Source organism: Mirounga angustirostris, unplaced genomic scaffold, assembly GCF_029215605.1.
Source record: "Mirounga angustirostris isolate CCGP_5_RB_7025 unplaced genomic scaffold, mMirAng1.0.hap1 SCAF_15, whole genome shotgun sequence".
Classification (NCBI taxonomy): domain Eukaryota; kingdom Metazoa; phylum Chordata; class Mammalia; order Carnivora; family Phocidae; genus Mirounga; species Mirounga angustirostris.
Window position 1 is genome coordinate 26,608,175 of NW_026991723.1, and position 23,503 is coordinate 26,631,677.

A 23,503-nucleotide genomic window follows, 5' to 3' on the forward strand; every position below is an offset into this window, starting at 1 on the left:
TTCTGTAAAATGGATTCTGTTTAATGGATGAAGAGTATCACATGTGTTAGCACTTAGAACAGGGCCTGGCACATGGTAAATATTCAATAAATGTTAGCTGCTCTTATTATTATCATTATTTAAGTAACCAGTTCTTTTAAAGTAGAAGTATGTTAAAATTCTCTCTTTATACCCAAAATTTAAGTATTTCACTGGTACATATAAAGGATTCCTATCTTCTTTATTCCTTTCTAGGATTCATAGAGCCATTTCAATCTGAAACTTCAAACTCCTCCAGACAAATAAAATGCATAATAATAGCTAACTATAAGTAAGGTTCCAGCTGAAGTCAGGGCACATTAGATTTATCTTAAGTGTTCTAATTTTATAAAAGACAAGGTATTCTTATAGTACTTTTTAAATGATAGTTAATTCTAGTCACAGTGGAAGGAGTGATACTTGAAAATTCTGACTATAATAAAAACCATTTGAACCAAAGAGGTAGCCCTAGTAAGAATCAATCAAATGAGGTAACTCAGACTGAATAAACAATCTATTCAACCTGACATTTTGGCTATAATTGTTGTCATCAGTCACAGGATAAACCTTTACATGCATAAAAAATATGCTAAGAACAGTCAATCTTATCACTTGAATACAGACAATCAAAATATTAAATTGCCACAATGAAGCCAACATCCAATGGCATTGGCTTCTAATAATAGCTAAGTAAAGGCCGAAGTTGTATGGAGTAGATGCTCAATAACAGTACAGATACAAAAAAAGACAAGGTGTTTTAGGCCCTAATCATCAAATGTACTAAGAATCACAGATTCATGAAATTTTCAAGTTGAAGCTATTACCCTCATTTAACAGAGAAGGGGGACAAGTAAAGTTTAAAATGGAGCTCAAATAACCTAAAGGCACCTATCACAACCTGCATATATTATAGACTCAGTGACTCTACAGAGAAAAAACACATGCTTCTAATATGACTAGTATTACAGCAGAGATTTATACTAAAAATAGGAAAATCATATTGTTGGTCTGGAGGATAACGGTAGCCACTTGAATCTGAATCTGGATCTCTACACACATCGTCACCACCAAAAAGTAAATAAATAAATTCAACAAGTAGGACCAATAAAACCACACATACCCCAGATTTTCAGCATTACTAGAAGACAGAATATACCAAATTTTTTAGTTAAATTACCTATAAGTATAAAAATGGGCAAAGACGCACTAGGCAAATAGAAACAAAATAGGGATCGAAATACTGAGATCAAAGTAGATTACAGGCCAAAAAATATTAAATGAGACAAAGAAGGAACTTTATAAAGTCACCATTCACAGTGAAGTATAATAATACCCAGTACCTATGCACCAGGGTAAGACCAACCTCCTATGTAAAGCAGAAATTATAGGAGATACAGAAGACAGAAGGCATACCGTTGATAGTAGACGGACACATCACTCTCAGTACATGACAGACCAAATGAACAAAAATGAAGAATAAAGAACATAATCAATAAGGCAAATCTTACATACAGATGTTGAACACAATAGCCTGATAATACAGATTATATATAATATACCTTTCTAAGAGCATGTGAAATAGTCACAAAAACTTATCATAAAGTAGATGAAAAGGAAATGTCAGAAGTTCCATAAAAGAGAAACACTATAAACAAAACTGTCTGCTTGCCACATAATAAAACTAGAAATTAAAAACAAAATGAACACAAACAAACGGAGCCACACTTGCAAGGGGGGTGGGAAGAAAGGCTGACTTGGGTGTCAGACCCTGAATGAGGTGAGGAGGTCACCTGCCCAAAAAGGCATCAGAAGGATTTTAACATACACTGGAACTGATCACTAAGTAAATATATTAAGGATAATGGAAGCCCAGATTCTCCATGTTGGAGGACACTGTAAATATAGGGAAAAAACCAGAATAGAGTCTGTGGACTTAAAGGTATCAGTGTGACCTCATGGAGATTGTGTGGGGATGTGTGTATATGTGCACATAACATACACACACACACAAACATAAATATATGCATACATATGGAGAAACTACTACAAATGAAAATTTCTATATAAATATTTGCACACACAAACATACAGTCCTCAGCTCTGTCCACTGAGAAGTCCAATAACAATGCGCATACTGTGCACACAGACCTTGGTTTTTAAATACCATTCACCACTAAAACAAACCAGGGCTATTCCAAGAAATGACTGATACCAGGTTGAGGCAGGGAAAGGCAAGGTGAGCTTTGAGCACTGTATGCCAAACATCCAGGAGGCCCACACAGTATGACAGGGATGTAGCAAAAGGACACAGAAGCCAGTACGAAAGGGATCCCACTGGCCAAATCTTGGGCAATTTGAGCATCAAAATAAATAATGACAGAAATAAATTATAACCCACCAGTAAAACAGGAAACCAACTCTGGACTGATATTCACATATTAAGAGCTTGATGAGGAGAAAGATATTTACATAGTTTCAAAGTACTTCCACCTAAAATACTTATTAATTACAAAAAGAAAAAGGGTAACTTTACAATGGAAAAGCCTGACAGACTCAAACTTAATCATGTGATAAAATGATTATTATCAGTGATGGGACAAACAAAATGCTGTATTCACCAGGGTACAACACCACTTCAGTAATATTCCTGCTAAAGACACACCTAATTTGAACTGAGTCACGAGGAACATGAGACAACAACTCCAAACTGAGAACCACTCTACAGAGTAAAAGTCCTATAATTGTCAAAAATGTCAGGTCATGAATGTTAAAATCTGCAAAACTGTTCCTGACTAAAAGAGTTTTAGACACTTGACAACTAAATACACATGGTTTGAGCTGAATCCTCTTGCACATTATTGAGAAAACAGATGAAACTCAAATGAGGGGCCTATGGATTAGAGAGGATTCACGTATCAGTTATAATTTCCTGATGGTGGTGGTTATATGTTATTAGTTTTTAAAATCAGTACTTTTTAATGAAAACAACTTGACCAAAAATCTGTCACAGAATTTTGAGACCCATTAAAACAGAAGTTTAATGAGAAAAAAAAAATGTCACTGTTTATAGAAAATATACTAAAAATATTCTAAGGTAATGAGACATCATTTCAAATCCTCAACATCTGCATTAAGGGTGCAACTTTTATAAATCTGAAATTATTTCAAAACATTTATAAAAAGTTGATCATAAATTGAACTAGAATTTTTTTTTTAAGATTTGTTTATTTTAGAAAGAGAGAAGAGTGCATGAGTTGGGGGGAGGAGCAGAAGGAAAGGGAGAGAGAGAATCCTCAAGTAGACTCCCCGCTGAGCATGGAGCCTGATGCAGGGCTCAATCCCAAGACCCTGAGATCATGACCTGAGCCAAAATCAAGAGCTGGCCTCTCAACTGACTGAGTGACCCAGGAGCCCCGAACTAGAATCTTCTTGACGTATTATTTTGTGCATGTTCGTTTTACATTCCTAATGGGATCTTCTTCATAGTTCATTCATCCATTGCCTCATTCATTTAACAAATCATCTGTTAAATGCCATACTGTAAGTACAGCGATAAGCAACAGTGACACTGTCCCTGATTATTGTGGAATTTATAAACAAGTGGGGGGGGGGAAGCGATTAATCAGCCACACACATAAACAACATAAAACTGTTATGAGCACCCCAAAGGAAAAAATTACAAGGAACATTTATCAAGGGTACTAATCCAACCTGAGGAGTCGGGAAGGCTTCCTTAGTCAAGAGATAGCTCAGCTAAACTTCCAAGTATGGAATTAAGTAACATGGGGTAGGTGGGAATGCTACAGACCTAGACTCCAAAATTCTATTCTGTTGCCTGGTTCCACACATGTTCAATTTATTTAAGAAAGTGGTTTAAAATCCTCATGTATCTGGGAGACACGGCTGGGGGGAAGGAGGGAGGGAAAGGAAGGGTAGTGGGGAAGAGCTAGAGACATGGAGTGCAAAAGCACCAGGGAAGGAGCTAGAAATGAAAGCTCCAAGTTACTAAAATGCAAGACTGCCATCTAGTGGTAATTTGAACAAACCCCTTTCAAGTAATGGGAGAAACCGATTACAACAGATAACAGCATCATTACACAGTGACAGAAATTCTCAAATAAAATTCACCAATAAGATCATTCACCTGTGAGAAAACTAAATATTTAATACAATCTCCTAAAAAATTCCCAAGAAAAGGGCAATTTGAGAAACTAAGCAATAGTAATTCTGCCCCTCTTGGGGGCATTGCCAAAGAATAAGACATCTTTGGATATATTTGCTAGAACCCAACACTTAAATACTCCTGCAACCAGAACAACCCAATCAAAAAAAGAAGAACAATTAATTAAAACTAATTAATATTATTTCCTGATTTCAATCATGTATGGCAATTAAACAAATTCTTCTGGCTGAACAAGTTTCCACTGCAAATATTTTTTATCATCAGTACCATTCCTGAAGTAAAGTCAAAATGAATCTAATGACAATAACATTAATTACATAGCCGGTTGCAATTTCGTAAAATTTTGAATTCCAGTTTACTAAGTCCCTTCCTTCTTCTACTGAGGTTAAGACAAACCAAGATTTCCTTTATGTTGTACTAACAACAAAACTAATGACAGAGGTTCACTTAAAAAACTACATCTACCTAAAAGCTCATTTCACAGCTATAACCAACTTCCTAGTTAAATACTTACAAATACATGGAAATAAAAAGAACTCAGACCACTTCTTGTCAGAATTTGGGAGGAATCTCTAGTAAACTTAAGGCAGATGGAGCAGGACTGAGAAAAATCCAATGCAATATGCTTCATGCTCTATTCTTTTTATATACATATTTTGGATTTCCACAGCTAAAAAAAGTGTTGTACTACACCTTGAAGTCCCCTAAAGAATAACAGATTAAACAATAAAGCAAAAAAATAGGAAGCATTAAAAAAACCAAACTTGTCTATTAAAAAAGAATTTTAAATAAGTTAAAATCATGTTAAAGACAAGGGTCAAACAACAAAATCAACCTCTACTTAAAAGAAACAACAGGCAAAGATATATCAAGCAAATTCAAACCAAAACAATAATAAAAACAGAATTCCAGGCTAATGATACTGAAGTATGGCTATTATTTTATCCATTAAATGGTATATACAAAAGGAATATGGAAAAGTTATAAACTATGTGCCAAATAATACTGCTTAAGGAGAAAAAAACATGTTTTTGTAAATGAGGAATTGACAGAAACACAATAGAGCTGAAAGACAATTTTTTTAAGTCTTAGGCAGAAAGAATATAAAAAATAAATAAGGACACAGAAAACTGAAAAATGGAATTATAACACTAAACTAAAAATGTATATTAAGTTGTTGTCAGCAGAGAATATATATTATTTTCCAAGTGCCCATGAAATAAAAAAACTGACCAGATATTAAGCCATAAAAAGTTATTCCAAATCATAAATTTTTTTTTAGATTATTTATTTATTTATTTATTTATTTATTTGAGAGAGAGAGAGAGAGAGAAACAGCATGAGAGGGGAGAGGGTCAGAGGGAGAAGCAGGCTCCCCACGGAGCCCGGAACCCGATGTGGGACTCGATCCCAGGACTCCGGGACCATGACCTGAGCCGAAGGCAGTCGCTTAACCAACTGAGCCACCCAGGCGCCCCCAAATCATAAATTTTATACGCATATGAGCAAAATGCACTAAAACTTGAAAGTAATTAGAAAAATTTTAATCAAAATAATCTAACCAACTAGGAATATAAAAAATGTTTTCCTAATAATTCTTGGAACAAAAAGGATACCAACACTACATATAATTAGAGGCAATCTACAAAATAACAAGGAGTCTTAATATTAAAATCTAGAAGGGAAGGGGATACAGAAATAAGCAATAATCAAGAGCAAATGCTTGGTCATCAAACAAAAATAAATTTAAGTGGGGGCGCCTGAGTGGCTCAGTCGTTAAGCATCTGCCTTCGGCTCAGGTCATGATCCCAGTGTCCTGGGATCGAGCCCCGCAACTGGCTCCCCGCTCCGTGGGAAGCCTGCCCTGCTTCTCCCTTTCCCACTCCCCCCTGCTTGTATTCCCTCTCTCGCTGTCTCTCTCTCTCTCTGTCAAATAAATAAATTTTTACAAAAAATCTTAAAAAAAATAAATTTAGGTGAACAAACTGAAAGTTAAAAAGAAGAAAAAAATCAAACTGCAGGGAGGAAAAGAGAAAAATTAATAAATAAAAAACCTTTAAAGGAAATAATGAATAAAACCAAGAGCTAGGTTTTTAAAATAATAAATTATGTTTTGAGCACACACACAAAAGGGAAATAAGCAAAAGTAACAAGCAAGCACACACACTGCAGACATCATCTAGAAATCTGTATGATTTCTAGTGAATTTTGAAAATCTAAATGTCATGTATATAAGAAAACATAAATTATCAAGGTTGTCACAATAAGTAATAGAAAACTAGGGGCACCTGTGTGGCTCAGGGGGTTAATTCAGCTCAGGTCAGTCTGCCTTCAGCTCAGGTCATGATCCTGGCATCCTGGGATCGAGCCCCACATCCGGCTCCCTGCTCAGTGGGGAGTCTCCTTCTCCCTTTCCCTCTGCCTCTCCCCCCTGCTCATGCTCACACACTCTCTCTCCCTCTCTCTCTCAAATAAATAAAATCTAAAAAAAAAAAAAAAGAAACAGGAAACTAAGTCACAGATATCTGAAAAAGTTACCTAGACATTCCTTCTCCCACCCAAAAAGGGGCACACAATCAGAGAGTTCTAGAGGTGCATTCTTTCCAAATTTCATGAAGACCTGTAAATGCTGTTTAAACTCTCCAGAACCAGGATGGGGAAATAAAAGCTTTTCTATTTAAGCGTTCAAAGTTAGCATCAGCTTGCTTCCAAAACTGGATGAAGACAGCCCTCCGAAAAAGAAACTGACTTGCCTAACTTATGACCAGTGACATAAAAAGCCTTTAAACAAAATACTAACAAATCAAAAATAGATGTATATTAAAATATTAATTCACATGGCAAAGTGAATTTACTTCTGAAACCCAAGGATGATTTGATAGTAGGAACATTAGTACAATACATTAACAGCTCACAGTATTATATGGTCACATCATATTAATAAACGCAAAAATAAAACTTTTGATTTTTAAAACTTTTTAGTAAAAGTAGAAATTCTTTACTATGAGAAAGAATCTGTACTCAGAAGAAGAGCTAATGTATTTAATGTAAATACTAGCAAAATTCACATTAAAGTCCAAATAAAACAAGGATGCCCAGTGTCTCCTTTTTACTTTAATCATTCTCATAGTTATATCTAAAAGTTATGAAACAATGAAAGATACACAATATAACTATGGATAAGGAAAAATTCTAGGGACCTACCAAGAAAATCCACAGTATCAACTGAGAAACTATGAAAACTAGTAAGAAAGTTCGGTAAGGAGGTTGATTTTCAAGTGAACATATAAAACTTGACAGCTTTCTTAATTATAAGTAATAACAAGCCTGAAAACAATGATCTCTTTCGTAAGAGAAACCAAAAAAAAAAATACATAAAGTACTTAAAAGTAAAAAGAAATGAACAGAACTTACAAGAAAACTAGAACACTTAGGTGAGGGCATAAAAAATGAGTAAACAAACCTATACACCATGTTCCTAAGCAGTGAGACTTAATATAAAAAATTGTTTGTCAAAAAAAAAAAATCAATTTCTCTCAGATTATTCTAGAAGTTTCATGCAATGGAAATTTTTTGGCACTTGAAAAAACTATTCGAATACTATTTAGAATAAACTATTCTGACAAATAGGTAGAAAAAATTCTTAAAATTGTTCTTGAAAAAGACTACAGGGTGTTAGCTGTACTGCACAGTCAGTTACACAACAGTGATACTAGAGCAACAAAGATATTACACAAGACAGAACGGTCAGGATAATTAAAATCAAGGGTACTAGAGCAACAAACAGCCCCCAAACAAATGCTAGTCCATAGCTTCTGAGAACTGTGGTATTTCAAACCAGAGGGGACAAATAATATGACTAGGAAGTCAGAACAATTCAACCTAGATTCAAAAAGTCAGGAACTAGGCACAATAGTGGTATCTTACCAACCAGTTTCCAAACTGTTTTTACTAACCACGCCATGTTTCTGTAAGAGCTCCCACAGAGCAACCACATACAATGTCTTCTAAGCAATGTTTCCTCCCCTTCTTTTACTAGAGGGTCAGGAACAGAGTTGCAAATGAGTTATAAATGTAAATATTTGAGAAATAACTCAATTTATCAACATTTTAAAATTCTTTGGAGAAAGAATGGGTTCAGCTGTAGCTGCTAACTACTAACAACAGGATTAAGTAAAATATAAACACTGAAAGCACATTATCAAATGCACTTGAAATCAAGGCTGAACTAATTTAACACTCCTACCAGCACAAAAAGTACCCCTTTTCCCTAGTCTTCAGCAACCTATGTTCATTTTCTTTGAGAAATTCTACTTGGAGGAATTGGTGGCAAAGCAATAATCAGAAATACAGACAAAAAAATAATTAAGGATATCAACCATATCACAGCTTATAATTTTGAAATGCTGAAAACTTAAATTCCCGAACTGTTACCATTAAAATAATCATTGTACATTACTCAATAGAATATTATATAAACATTAGTAATGATGTCGCTGAAAATACTGAATGGCATGGGGAGATTTTTTTATAAAATACCGTGCAGTAAAAATAGTTTTGGTGAATTTTCATATTGTAAAACCAATCTATGAAAGGATAAAATTTAATTTCAAAATTATGTGAATAAGTCTGAGGATAGATAACAAAATGCTAAACGGTGGATTTTCTTCTCTTCCTATAGATTCTTCTCTAAATGGTTTCTAATTTACCAAATTTCCCACATAAAGATCCACTGCTTAGGGTGCCTGGGTGGCTCACTCAGTTAAGTGTCCCACGTTTTCGGCTCAAGTCGTGATCTCGAGGTTGTTGAGACCAAGTCCCGCATCAGGCTCCCTGCTCAGCGGGAAGTCTGCTTAAGACTCTCTCTCCCTCTCCCTCTGTGGCTCCCCACTGCATGTGCATGCTCTCTCTCTCCCTCTCTCTAAAATAAATAAATCTTTAAAAAAAAAAAAGAGATCTATTGCTTGATAATCAGAAAAAAAATATTTACAGCTGGCAGACAAAGATACTCCACTTTTGTGAATTTGTAACTAAATAATTACACACGCAAACATTTTGTACAATAATGCTGATATCAGCATTATTTAAAATAGAAAATAATTAGAAACAATTTAAATGTACAACAACGAAAGTTTGGGTAAGTTATAGGAGCTCTGGAGGATGTCCATTTAAACTCTGTTTCAGAGGAATATTTAATGACCAGAAAAAGTGTTAACAATATAATGTTTGGTTAACATACAGACTGTGAAACTGCATGGGTTACAAGCCTTATTTTTTAAAATAAATACCTAACTGTGTATATGTAGAAATCATATATTGCCTTAGGAAAAAAAAGGCTAGAAGAAAACAATAATATTAAAGTGATTATCTCTGGATGATGCATTGTTGACGGTTTTAATTTTCTTAACACCACTCTGTTACCCAAATTCCCTACAAGGTTGAGTTTGGAAAGTATGATAAACACACAAGAATACCCAAAGGGCAAGTGCTAAGGAGAAGGGGAAATTTTAAAATAAAGCAGCCATGTGTCCCATTGCTTTGATCTGGTTTCAGTTATAGAATTTTATTTATTTTAAATTTAAAATGACACTAAAGGAAGAGGTTTTTTATGTATCACATAGAGGTATAGGTTTTAAAAAAAATAGAAAAAAACTTTTAATAAATAAATTTAAAAAAAGAGGGGGGGAACTGCTCCAAAACGTTAAGCTTTTAATTTTATTTATTTATTTATTTATTTGAGAGACAGCGCGAGCAAGTGAGCATGCACAGAGGGAGGGAGAGAGAGAAGGAGGAGAATTTCAAGCAGACTCCCTGCTAAGTGCAGAGCCCAACACGGGGCTCGATCTCAGGACCCTAAGCCAAAATTGAGTCTGCCACTTAACCAACTGAGCCTCCCAGGCACCCCTGTAAGCTTTTAATTTTAAAAATTAAAATACTTAATAAAGTTTAAAGTAGTAAGAGTACTATTTTATAAAAGTAAATAAACAAGTATAGTTAATAAAGATGTCATCTCCCTATAGCTTTACAATTTGAAGATTATCATTTCAGGAATAGAAAGCCTTTTTTATATTTATATACTCGTAAGGAGCACCCAAAATACAAACATAATTCCATTTAATCAATTGTCCTTTTCTCCTCTAAAATACTATGTTAGCATTATGCTTACAAGTTAAATAGGGAAAACAGGAGGTTCTTTAATTGTTGTAGCATTCTGAATGAGTTTCGAATAAGGTAATTTTTAAAAAATACATGAATGTTTAAGGTCAAAAATAAATTTTTCTAAGAACTGTGACATTCAATGATTACTAGCTATGTCCCCAAATCCCAAAAATAAAGAATGTGAAATAGATTTGTATCAAGAATATTCATATCACTCTTCATGCAAAATATAACCAGACTCCTCAAACAAAATATACATATTTAAAATGGATTATTTAGATTACTTAAAATATTTTAAAACTTTAAAAAATGTTTATAACTGAACCAGATTATTAGTCTACCTAATCTTCCTATGATTATTGCATTAAATTAGTGAATCTGACTAAAGCTTTTATCCTACACATGTTAATTATTCAGCGTATACAATTTCCTATTTTCCACGAAAATAATGACAACTGAGTACAACCTCTTCAACTCCTGAAAGCTTTAATTTTCAAAAATGCCCCTTAAAAAGCATCATCATATTCACACTTTTAACAACTTTAATATTTTTGCTGGTACAACACTAGAGTTTTAAAAAAATGTCTCATGAGAAAAAAACAATGAAACTAAAAGCAGGTTCTTGGAAAAGTTCAAAAAATTTTAAAAAATTCTAGCAGGACTGACAAAGGAAAACAGAGAGAAAACACAAATTACTATTATCAGGAATGAAATGGGGTGTCACTACAGACACTGCAGACCTCAGAAGGTTAGCAGGGGAACCCTGTGACCAAATAAATCTACACACACTTTTGACAATTTAGAAGAAATGATCAGTTCCTAAAAAGCACAAACTACCACATACCATTAACTCACTCAGATGAAATAATATGAACAGCCCTAAAACTATTAAAGAAATTCAAAGACTATCAAAAAAGAAATCCTTCCAGACCCAGATGGTTTCACTGGAGAATTCTACCAAACATTTAAGAATTAACACGAAATCTACACAAGCTCTTCCAAAAAACAAGAGGAGGGAACATTTCCCAACCCATTTTATGAGGTCAGTATTACAACTATACCAAAACAAAATATAATACAAGAAGAAAAAAGAAAACTATAGCTCAATATCCCTCCTGAATATAAATGCAAAAATTCTTAACAAAATGTTAGCTATTATACACAATGACCAAGTGGATTTTATTCCATGGATAAAAAAAGGCTGGTTCAATATTCAAAACTCAATCAATGTAATATGCCATATTAGCAGTCTTCTAAAGAAGAAGAAAATCATCAGACCAAGTGATGCAGCCACAGCATATGACAAAGTTCAACACCCACTCATGATAAAAACAAAGCAACTCAGCAAATAGTAATAGAAGGAAACCTCAACTAGATTTTAAAATTTGCAGAAAACTACAGCTAACATCTTATTGAAAGGTGACTGATAAAGGAGTGGCACAAGGCTGTGTGGTGATAGAAGTATTCTGTATCTTGATTGTGGTGACTAGTTCAAGAATCTACAAATGTAATAAAATGTCATGAAACTCTGCACCCACACTGCACCAATGTAAAATCCTGACTCTGGAAGATGTAGCCACTTGAGGAAATTCAGTGAAGAGAACATGAGACCTTTCTGCAACTTCTATCACATTTCTATGAGACTATTCAAAATTAAAAATTAAAAAAGATTATGTAATTCTCTTCTAGATGAATTGACATTAAAAACTAGATTTTATGCAGCATAAGTAATGAATCTTTAGTTGTATTTAATTTGGATGAAATCAAAGATACTCATTGCATTTTAAAGGGTTTTTCACCAACAAAGCAAAGCTCAGTTTATTTCAAATTTTGCATAATAAATATCTGAATTTTGAGAACTAGAGAAAACAAAAGAACAACGAACCTTTTTTTAAACATGTCAATAATTTAAAAAAAAACAAACTTATGTCCTTCAGTTACGATGCCTGCATACTTTCTAAAATTAGGGGAACAAAACGTGTCTTACCATAATTAAATTGACTGTTGGACTTTTCACAGTTAATGATGTTAAATCTATAAGCAACACCCGGTCGCATTCCACTGACTTCAAAGTAAAACCACTGGTGATAATGATTGCTATTTATATCTGAGTTCAAAATAAGATCATATTCATTTCTGAAAATAGAAAATAAAGAAATCTGATGAAAATTAGGAAAATATCTGTGTACAGACAAAATGAGAAAATTTTAAATGACTTACTTTCTAATTTGAATTACTTTGCGCAGATTCCCAGATTCAAATTTGGAGTTAAACTTCAAAATATCTCCTTCTTCTGGAATAGTGTAACTAAATAAAATTTTTGAAGTAAGTATAATAAAATACATTGCATGTAAATAGGTGAACAAAAGATAAATAAAACTACACTACAAATTAAAAATATACCACTATGGACACTTCACCCTCCTCATTATTTTTAAACCAAAAAACATAACCAACACAAGCAAAACACAAACTCTGGCTAACATTTACAGATTTAAAAATTGTAACTACAAGTAGAGATGTGTTCCCACATTTATAGTGAATGTTAATCACAAATAAGAAATTTTGCCTCACTGAATAAATGTCATTCCTAAATACTAAAAATCATATAAAAAGGCCAAATGTATTTTTTAAAAGGCACATGACCTGTATTGAGTAGCAATAATTCTAATTAAACTACGTAGTTCTCAGGTGAAAATATTAAATTTACAGAGCTGTATGAGATAACAGATATTATTTTATTTAGTACCAAAAAGGTGAAGGTATTATCTTCACTTTACATAGTGACTACTTTAGTAAGTATTTACTGAGCACCTACTAGGTACCAGATGCAGTTTTAGTTGTATGTCTGTTTCCCTGATTAAATACAAATTCTTGCTCTTCTGAAGCTTATATTCCAATAGGGGAAAACTAAGACTCCAAGAAGCTCAATGACTGTGGCCAAAGTCATTTCAGTTAGAAATAGCACTGGTATGTATGCTATCCTCAAGGTTCCTGAGTTTCTCTTTTTATCACATCTGCCTTATCTGTCTGACACAGAATTGTAACCATTGACATAACTAAGATATTTTGAATAAGTAGATTTGGTTTCCATTTTTAAGATTATTCCAAATTCAGTCATTAGCTTTGATACAGCTTTTACCCTTACTTCTCTGACAAAGATCTTTAAAAGGTGTTTTATTTCCTCCAAAAAGACCAGTAAGATGTGAAATTTCTCCCCAAATATTAGAATGTTGAGGGAGGGGAAAACCCATTGAGGGCTAATTAAATGTTTCCTCTGAGGAGGCAAATAATAGTCACATTCATCACTTCTAATTTTCATTTATTTACTTATATTTAAACCTTAAAATGTGATGATACCAGTGATAACCCTAAATTGTAAATAACACCAAAGCATCAAGCATCATAAACAAATGGCCTTAAAGGTCTGGAAAGTAATCAAAAGGACCAATGCACATCATAAGCAGTAAAAGATGAGAAAGAGTAGTGGGGACTATGGAGAAATTGGCAAGCACATATTCCTTCTAAAAGGGATGGTAATTTGTTGTCCCAAGGAAATGAAGGCTCAATATTACAGGACAAAACTGCAGCCTTTCATGTGAAATTTCCACTTTCTCCAATGGAGGTAATTTCAGACTTTTTAAACACAGTATCAGTTTGTGACCTTTCCCCTTATTAAGCCCATTAAAAGTCTACCTATGAACAAACAAAAGCCTGTGATGTATTCAATTTAACATGATTAACTATTTATTCCATTACCATTATATCCCTGCTAAAAGATGAAAATGGAGTAAGGGCAAACTAGGTGCAAGGTAGTTATATTTTTTTATCTTTTACAAACAACACTGAAACTTGAGAGTCCAAATAAAAGTAAAAGCAACAACAGCAGCAACAACAGACTTACTTTGGGTTATCTAAGTCATATACCACTCGATCTATGATATCACTCTGATGTATTAACCTCTCAATATCTTGAGCAATTTTTGTCCTGAAATCATAAAAGAGAAGCGTTGACTACCAAAATTCATTATTATATGCCAAGGCACAAGTTTTTCTAGTAAGTTTTGGATGAAAAAAGTATAAAATGACAAAACTTCCTTAAAATAAAAATGATCACTCTATATATTTTGTACACACAAATTTATCAATACACAGCAAGACAAAAACCAGTATTTTTAAAGTCTGAATTCTAGAAAATAACCATGTAGAATACAGCTACAAGTTCAATAGCTTAAAAAAAAATCTTGAATGCCTATTATGACTTTCTACATAGAAATGATATGAAACCTCTCTCTAGCCCTTAAGCACATAATTTTACGTAACAGCAATAAAGATCTAAAAGCCAGAAATTACGTATAAAGGAGATTTGTTAAACCCACGCTTGCTGGAATGTAGCTAAAATGTAACTGGCAAACAGTTTACACATTCCGCAGAATCTGTGCTCTCTTCTGTGGCTGGAGAGGAAATGTGGAGGGTGAGGGGAACACTTGTGTCAGGAAGCAGAGAGTGGACCCTGAATCTCCAGGATCCTCTAGGCCTGATCTCCCCATGAATCAGTCCAACAAAATGGACACCAGCTAACTGAAAAACTCCTAAAATCCCTGCCACTGTCCTAGAAGAGTGAGCCACACACAAATCCCACAATCTTCCCTGTCAGTAATTAAGCCAAGGAATACAAAAATCACTAAAAGTGGCACCAAACTGTAACCAAACCAGAACAAATTTGGATAAAGCCAGGTGCCTGGAACTCCAGGTAGACTGGCCACAAAGGTCTTGGTGGGAAGATGCCTGCTGGTGTTAATAGTCATAGTATCACTTGTCATACCAGCACTTATTCTTAAAGAGGAAGCCAATTATATGGAATGATTTAAATTTCAAGTTTGTCTGTTTCAGCTAAAGACTGGTAATGCAGATTAGAACTGTGGTCTACTGACATTGATAGAGCAGAGTGGGAAAATTTGCCAAAATGGTTATAAATAAAATCTGAAGAATACACTAAACACTGAAAGTCTCCTGAACTTCAGGTAGATGTGAAACTAGTCTCCTGCACAAAGATACTTCTTTGTGATTATGGTGTATTAACTCTCATATAGTTTAGAAATATACCTAGTAATATCACAGTATAACTTCAGAATAAGCTAAGAATCTATTCTGATGAACTAAAAATTATCAGGAAAACATTAAAAGGTGTGATAAATACAGGAAAAAGAATGTACAACTCTAAATTTATTTTTAGTTTTATTCTACAAAAAATAACTCATCACTGTAAGCAGTCTATCAAAAATAAATAAATAACCCACTACCAAAGGATTATGATATAAATCCTTGAGTTAGGTTCAATATCATAACTTTCAAATGCCAAATTCTTTCTAAAGAAACAACCTTTTAAAAAGCTTTTAATTACAATAACAAACAAGTCCAAAATTTATATCACCCAGATCTTCGACAATAAAAGAGATGGCACTCACATATATTCAGATATGCCATACAAAAAAAAAAAAAAGTGAGTATTCAAGTACGGGTGAAAGCATAAATATATCCACTTGTCAGAACAATTTATTAAATAAGGCTGATACATACCACAAATGTGCAAAAATTAATACCTACAAAAGTCTGAGTGTTTTTCTTTTTTAAAGGAAAATGTTATTAACAGGCTGATGCAACAGCTCAGTTCTACAGCAAAGTTCCATTATATAAGAGAGGGTCAGAATAGCACAGAGAGCCATGGGCCAGCGGGTGTAATTGCGTGAGCTGACCCGTGGTGATGTGGAAAACTGCAGAGCACAGCCTCTGTATAAAAAACAAACTGATCACTGCCGGGTAGGAACCAGAGGTTAAGGCTGTCATACCAATTTTTCAAGAAACATCAGAAACTTGGATTTCTATGGGGAATCTCCCAAATTTTAAATGTTGGCAATCAGTAAAAACAAAACAAACAAACCAACCAGTCTGCAAGTGAAGTCAAAATCGTGTGCAAATTAATATGGCCTACGGGCCACTGGTTTTCAACATCTGACACTGTATTTTAGGGGACATAGTGGCCCATGTATATTAGACTAGACCTAAAATTACACTTGAGGGAAATAGCTGTCCTGCCATCAGCCCTCATAAATAAAGAGGAAAACCAGTCCTTTATTCAGGTATGGATTTGTGTTAAGCAGCACAAGTTTCATAAAATATCAATCCTTCCTTCCTTTACCTCACCTGCCTATTAAAATATATGGCTCTCCAGTCAAAACAAAACAATATTTTCCAGGTACCCTCGGGGACTATAACCTCAAACCTACTGATATTCAGTATCTATCAAAGGCTCGGCCCAGAAGATAACTCCTGCAGGGCAGTCTGAACAGTAAATACTCAGAAGGTCATGTGATATGCGGCCACCAACAAAACTGTCCTGTGTTAGTTAGGTTTTAACCCATACAGAGCAGCCTTACAAGAAACAATTTAATACATCTCAATGCTATATTTGCTATAAGGATGTCATGGGAAATGTTGTTCATTACATTAAGTGCTCCCCGAGGAGCCACAGAAGATAATCTTTATAGAGAGTATGGTTTAAGCCATATACATGATCACTATATATAAAGGATGAACAGGACAGGCTCATGACCTAGACCAGAGTCTGAGTCTTGGCTCTGCCATTTACTAACGGCATAACCTTGTTGCTCAAAAACCCTAAGCTTCAGCACAGTCTTGTGTAAAATAAGAGGAAGAATAGCAATTTCCTCACAGAGCCATTATAACGTGAAATGGCATACTTCACATACACACGCACACTGCGCAAAAAGTGCTGATTACTCAGTTCTCTCTGCCTGGCTCATGAACACTCAGAGTCATCTACCACTGTTGCTCCTACTAAGATTTCTACCACTGTCTCCATTCCAGAAGTACTTACATTTCCCCTGAGCCATCCTAGACTTACTATAAGGAAATCCAGGGTTTTGCTTTCCTTATTTTGCTTTTGCCACAATTCTTTCACCTACTTTTTAGTTTTAAATTCTGAACACATAATATATTGACAAGGAGCAAAAATAATACACTACATAAAAGTATAAGATGGAGACTCTCAACACAATCCATATCCTCCCTCCAACTAGCTAACTACTTGTATTACTCTCCTTCCGCAAGCACCTTATAGCTCCTTCCATCAGTGCCTAGAGATTTTTCTGTTTTTTAATCACTGCACAGCATTCACAGAAGAGATATACCATAATGTATTTAACTAGTCCGACTGATGAGCACGCCGTAACGAAAAACTTTGAACACCATTTCACAGACGTGCAAATTATATGTATATATATCATGCATATAAATTATAAATTCCCATAATGTGTCAAAGGAAATATGTACTGTTAATCTCGATAGACTCTGTCAGACTGCCCTCCACAAGAGGTACTATCAATTTGCAATCCCATTATCAATGTATAAGGGAGCCTGTTCCTCCACAGCCTCATTAATCGAATGTGCTATCAAACTTCTAGATTTTGGCAATTTGATATGTGGGACAAGATATCTCAGTACATTTTAATTTGCATTTCTTTTATTTTGAGAGAAGTTGAACATATTTCTGTGATTAAGAGTCACTGTATTTCTTTGTCATATTTTTCATTTTATTTTGATAAAAGTATTTGGTAAATGCTTTTTAAAACAAGGCAATATGAATTATATTTTATTATAAAATACAGTTAGACAACTCTAAAACATACAGAAAAAATAATGGAAAGTAAAATCAAAATGCTAAAAGTAACCACCTCTGGGGAATGGGGCAAAGAAGGACCTTTCTTCTTTCTACTTTTTCTCATGCTCTAATTTTACAGAATATGAAAACAGGAAAAATGTACCCAAAAATGCTAAGCATACTTTAAACTACAAGAGATGAGTTTCACTTTAATTTGTAAGCCAACTTAAACCAAAACTATGGATTCAAGTAATTGTCAGTATGTGATTACAGTAAAAAAAAAAATTAAGGGTTAAAGTACTATCTACATTGAGATGTGAAGCTTATAATAAAGTATATATTGCACTTGAAGGAACAAAGGCCTTCCCCCTTCCATATGAGGTGAAGAAATTTTTAACGAAGTTTTATTCATTTGCTGCATTATTTTAAAAGGATTATTAAAAGGTCAGTGATAATCATAAAGTAGAAATTCAAAATAACAAAAAGATATTTTCACTCAGTAATTTTAAGAAATCTAATGCCTCCTTTTTCTGAAAATAATAAAATAGTAAATCCTTAATAATTTTGACATTATTCATTTACAATTTTACTGCATTCGAACAGGGGCTGGGCTAAAAAGTTGGCAAATAATTTATAAAATGTTTATCATTTGCTCAAAAACTAAGTTGCAGAAGACTAGGAAAATAAGATAAGCAAACTAGAAACAATATCCTCAATGTAGTATTTTAAAAATGGCAGCATTCCTGAGTACTAAGAAATACTTACTACCTGGCCCATATTGGGTATTTTATCACATATAGAGAACCAGGAAGCCTTCAGACCACCTAGCTACTAGAGTCAAGCAAATTTTTCCTTTAAGGACCAAGTAGTAAATATTTCAGGCTTTGAAAGCCACATGGTCTCTGTGACAACCATTCACCTCTGCCATGATGGCACCAAAATAGTCATAGATTATACATAAACAAATAGGAATGAATGGCCGTCATACAATTTTTATGTGTCACAAAAAAAATTTTTTTCCAGATTTTTTTGAACCATTTAAACATGTAAACCACTCTTAGCTTGTGGGCTGAACATAAACAGACAGTAGTGAGCTGTATTTGACACAACAGGCCATAGTTTGCTAACCATGATCGAGGTGAACAAACTTTTCTGATCATGACCTACTAGAAATATTTTAAAAATCACTGTCCTGATGAGCCGTCTGGGTGGTTAGTCAGTTAAGTGTCCGACTCTTGATTTCGGCTCAGGTCATGATCTCAGGGTCATGGGATGGAGCCCCACTTCCGGCTCTGTGCTCAGCGGGGAGTCTGCCTGAGATTCTCTCTCTCCTTCTGCCCCTCCTCTCACTTGCGTTTTCTCTCTCTTCCTAAATAAATGAATAAATAAATGCCTGAGATTCTCTCTCTCCCTCTGCCCCTCCCCCTGGGCACACTCTCTCTAAAATAGATAAATAAATCTTTAAAAAAAAAATTACTGCCCTGAGTGCACGCATGCACGTGCACGCACGCACACACTCGCCCCTGAAACAAAAGTTTATGAAATAATACTTTGATGTACTACATGTGACACACTATTATTTTCTCCTTTAATACTAGTTACTAAATGGCCATCAATCCATAGTTTGAAAAGAAAATTGCTATCTAGAGAAATTAAGTTATTTCACTCAAACATGCACACACAGAATTAGTGGGACAGCCAAGTCTAGAATCCAAACACTTTACTTGCTTTTCAGGTGCCCTGTCCTGCCAGGACACACCACAGTGACTCATCACACTTATCAAGTCAAACCCACTGGTTCAAGTATGCTTGCTACGTGCATTTATTCTTCCAGTCTCAAATTAATGTCACTTGAAGGAACAAATGCAGTTCCCCCACAGTTCCTGTGAGCATCTCCTAAGGAGAGCCTGAAAAGACAAATACCAGCAGGACAAACTTTGTCCCCAACACTGCAACCGTTCTCAGGGCTGCAACTCCTCATCTCTATCCCCCAACATCAATCTAAATCCCCCTCTCACTCAGCTCCACTCCTGCAAGTCTTGGATTAAGTGACCCAAACTTAGAGAGGTCTGAGCCGCTGGCAATCATATCATCTCATTCCAGGGTCGCTGTGACATGCTCACTCACACTTAAAAGGAGTGGATCACTTGAGTTCCACACATATACAACCTGCTGCCATGGCGTGTACAAGCAATCTTACCTCCTTTAGCTGATCTGGGTCAAGATGGTAGAGCCTATTTCTGCCTGCTGGTCCTAGACACAAGAATCTACAAGTAACCTGTTGGCAACCACAGCCTGCAGTGAAGTTGTACCCTTACTATGTACCCCCCAATGGAAAGACTACATCCACTTTGGGAACCCGGACTACTAACCCTGCAGAGATCAGCGGTACAGGGACAGAAAGCACCAAGTCCCCCAGTGGGACACTGCGAGAGCTACAGGAAGGTAGGACTACTTCCTGTCCCCACCTCCTGGTATGAGACTTATGTGTTCTTTCTTTTGGGGATACAGAACCATGTGGAAGTTTCTAGTTTGGTGCATATACACTTCATTCTGAAAGATGGCAACCCATCACTGCAGAGTATTTCCTCCTAGTTGGAGCTGCACTGTGCCTTCTGAAAGCCATTCTAGCACTCCAAGAGGCCAGCTGCCTCTGGACAGTGCAGTGTGTGATGCAACCAGTGGATGCCAGAGCACATGCCCGCTCCTCCACACCTTTCCCAGCAAAGTGAGTCCCCTGTTCTGATGCTATGTTATATGTCATTCCATACCTGCGGGTCAAGGAGCCAACTGGTAGCATTAAACATATACTAAGTTGCTAAATAAAAATGATTAATTTATATGATACATTAAATACAAAAAATTAGTAAGATACAACTGTTGCTTTAAAAAAGCCTATAGTCCAAGGAAAATCAAATGCCTACAGCACTGTCTTCCTGTATCATTACATACTATATTCATAACAAGATCACAGAGATTAGGCACTAGTAAACCATCACCACAAAACCCTAAACATAACCACTGAAAACAGTCAAGTTGCACCACAATTGTACTTAATATGCCAAATATTACTAGATGGTAATAGTTAATACTATTTGTAATTTCTAAAATTAATTGGCAAGGTTTAATAACTTTAGTTACTGCTTTTTATGAGTCCCAAATTTTCATAGAGTATTTCCAATTTCAATTTTTGCAAAATAATACTGCCCACATTTCTATTTTTAAATCATATATCTAAATCAAGTTCAAATTATCAAATTACTAAATTAATATATTACTAATATTTATTCAAAGATTAGTAAATAATCTATATATTCAGATGCCATCTAAATAAAAAATTTCTAAATTGTCCAATGGTCAGGTTTACTATGCTGGCTTCATCTGAATAAGTAATGAGCTTAGAAAAGAAACAAAGTTAACCCATAAGGATAACTGCAAATAAATAAGCGCAAATTTCCAAAGCAGGATAAAAACTTACAGTAACTTTAATCCAGAGTACTTTTCTTCCTAAATACCCACATTTAACAATGGTCTTGTTTAAGACAAAGAAGAAACCTGAAACTCACCTTTGTACACCATAAGGTCTTTCTAAAATAGGCTCTCTGAATGGAGGCGGAATGTGACCAAAATAATCAGGATAAGCCACTTCTGAATATTCTGGGACAGACTTTGTATTTTTCACAATCTCAATATAGAGATCTGAGTCGTGGAGGGTGGGTCCATCAGAGACTTCTGCTGATGCTTGTTCCACTGATGAAGTAGATTCTGTATCTTCATCATCCTCAGTTTCAACTCCAGTACAACAAAGCTTCCCTAGCTGAACTGTTCTTCCCTCAAACAGAACATTTCCACAAGTGGCCATGTGTGGACAAGTTTTAGTGCACGTAAGGACAGTAAGAGGGAGACTGTAGTCCTTCTTCGCTCCTGCATTAAAACCTGGGGCTGTCTGAGAAGAGATATTCTGCAACGTAATTCGGTCCAAGGCCTTCACAATATCATTGTTTAAGCCCTGGGCCGAAGAAATAGTTCTGTTTTGATCACCTAGAGGCTGTTGTGATGTTCTGTCATTATCTTTAATATCTTCTTTCACCAGATCCATACAGGTAGGTTTCTTATCACCTTCATCTCCTTTAGGAGACACATTTGCTTTCCTTACAACTCCTTTTTTTAAATTGCCTGGATTCCCAGATGCTTCCTCTCCCGCAGTAGGAACAACAATAGGACCACGTACTTTTCCCTCAAATACAAAAGGCTTTGGTTCTTTGGAGATTAAATCATAGTCCTTTGAAAATAAAAAAAATACGTTTAATCTTTAATCTGTAAATATTAAAATGTATTAACAAAACTAAGACTACATTCTTGTATATACTGCTTCGGAAAACTAACATTTGAAAATTATAAAAATGGATAAAACGGAGTACATTTTAATTTCACTAAATAAAACACAAAATACTTAGCCACAAAATTCATCACACTTATTTTACTTTTTCTATTATAAAAATAATGCCTACATATAAGAGAAATATGGGAAATTTTACAGAAGCACAAAGACGTTAAAAGCATCCAGACTCCTATTAAAGGAAACACAACTGAACTGTTACTCATTAACTCAACAATTAGAGTGTCTGTTTTGTGCCAAGCAGTGTTTCAGGCACTTAAGTACCATCAGCTTAAAAACAAAAATAGAAACAAAAAGCCTCTTCCCTCTTGCAGCTTACATTCTTCTATGGAAGGAAGGGAGAGGACTGTCAACACAACCAATAATAAACATGACATAGGCGTGCCAGGGTAGCTGAGTCGGTTAAGCAGCCACTCTTGATTTCAGCTCAGGTCATGATCTGATCAGGGTCCTGAGATCGAGGCTCCCACTCCATCAGGCTCTGGGCTTGGCAGGGAGTCAGCTTGAGGATTCTCTCCCTCTCCTTCTGCCCCTCCCCCTGTTCGTGTGTTCTCTGTCTTCCCTCTCTAAAATAAATAATTTTAAAAAAATGACATAAATGTATTTTATGGAACATGAGTAGGCTAAAGTGTTAAAGAGGGGAGTAAGGGGTACTGTGGATTGGGAGTGCCAAGGGGAGGGAAGATGGGCTACAATCTGAAATCCCATGGATTAGTGAAGCCTCCCTTAGATGACATAAAAGCAAAGGCAGAAAGGACTGCCATGCACAGAACCCAGAGTCGAAGAATGTCTGGGATATGCAGAGAACAGCAAGGGGGTCAGGATGGCTGGCACAGAATGAACAAGATGAATTCCAAGATGTAAAAGAGGACCAGATCCTGTCGGGCTTTGCAGGCTATTTTAAGAATTTTGGTTTTTACTCTGAATGACACTGGGAGCCAATGGAGGGTTTGGCGAAGAGGAGTGCCATGAGATGGCTTACATTTAGAACAAAACACAACAAAATAGAACCTGTAAGCGTAGAGTTTCTTAACCACCTGAAATACAGGGTTTCTTAACCACA

At 35.2% G+C, this 23,503-nt stretch overlaps 1 protein-coding gene across 8 annotated transcripts in view; it reads right to left on the bottom strand.

Annotated features, from left to right (window-relative positions):
• Positions 1–23,503, bottom strand: part of AGTPBP1 (ATP/GTP binding carboxypeptidase 1) — a 220,094-nt gene that overhangs the window by 92,235 nt on the left and 104,356 nt on the right. For all 8 annotated transcript variants that reach the window (XR_010407822.1, XR_010407823.1, XR_010407824.1 and 5 more), the window contains exons 14-17: positions 21,608–22,323; positions 14,265–14,348; positions 12,581–12,667; positions 12,348–12,496 (exon numbers count right to left, since the gene is read on the bottom strand). Coding sequence is in view for 5 of the 8 variants with exons in the window: in XM_045882326.3 (XP_045738282.2) it covers positions 12,348–12,496; positions 12,581–12,667; positions 14,265–14,348; positions 21,608–22,323 (1,036 nt within the window). In the remaining 3 variants the exon portion in view is untranslated. The remainder of the gene's footprint in view (positions 1–12,347; positions 12,497–12,580; positions 12,668–14,264; positions 14,349–21,607; positions 22,324–23,503) is intronic.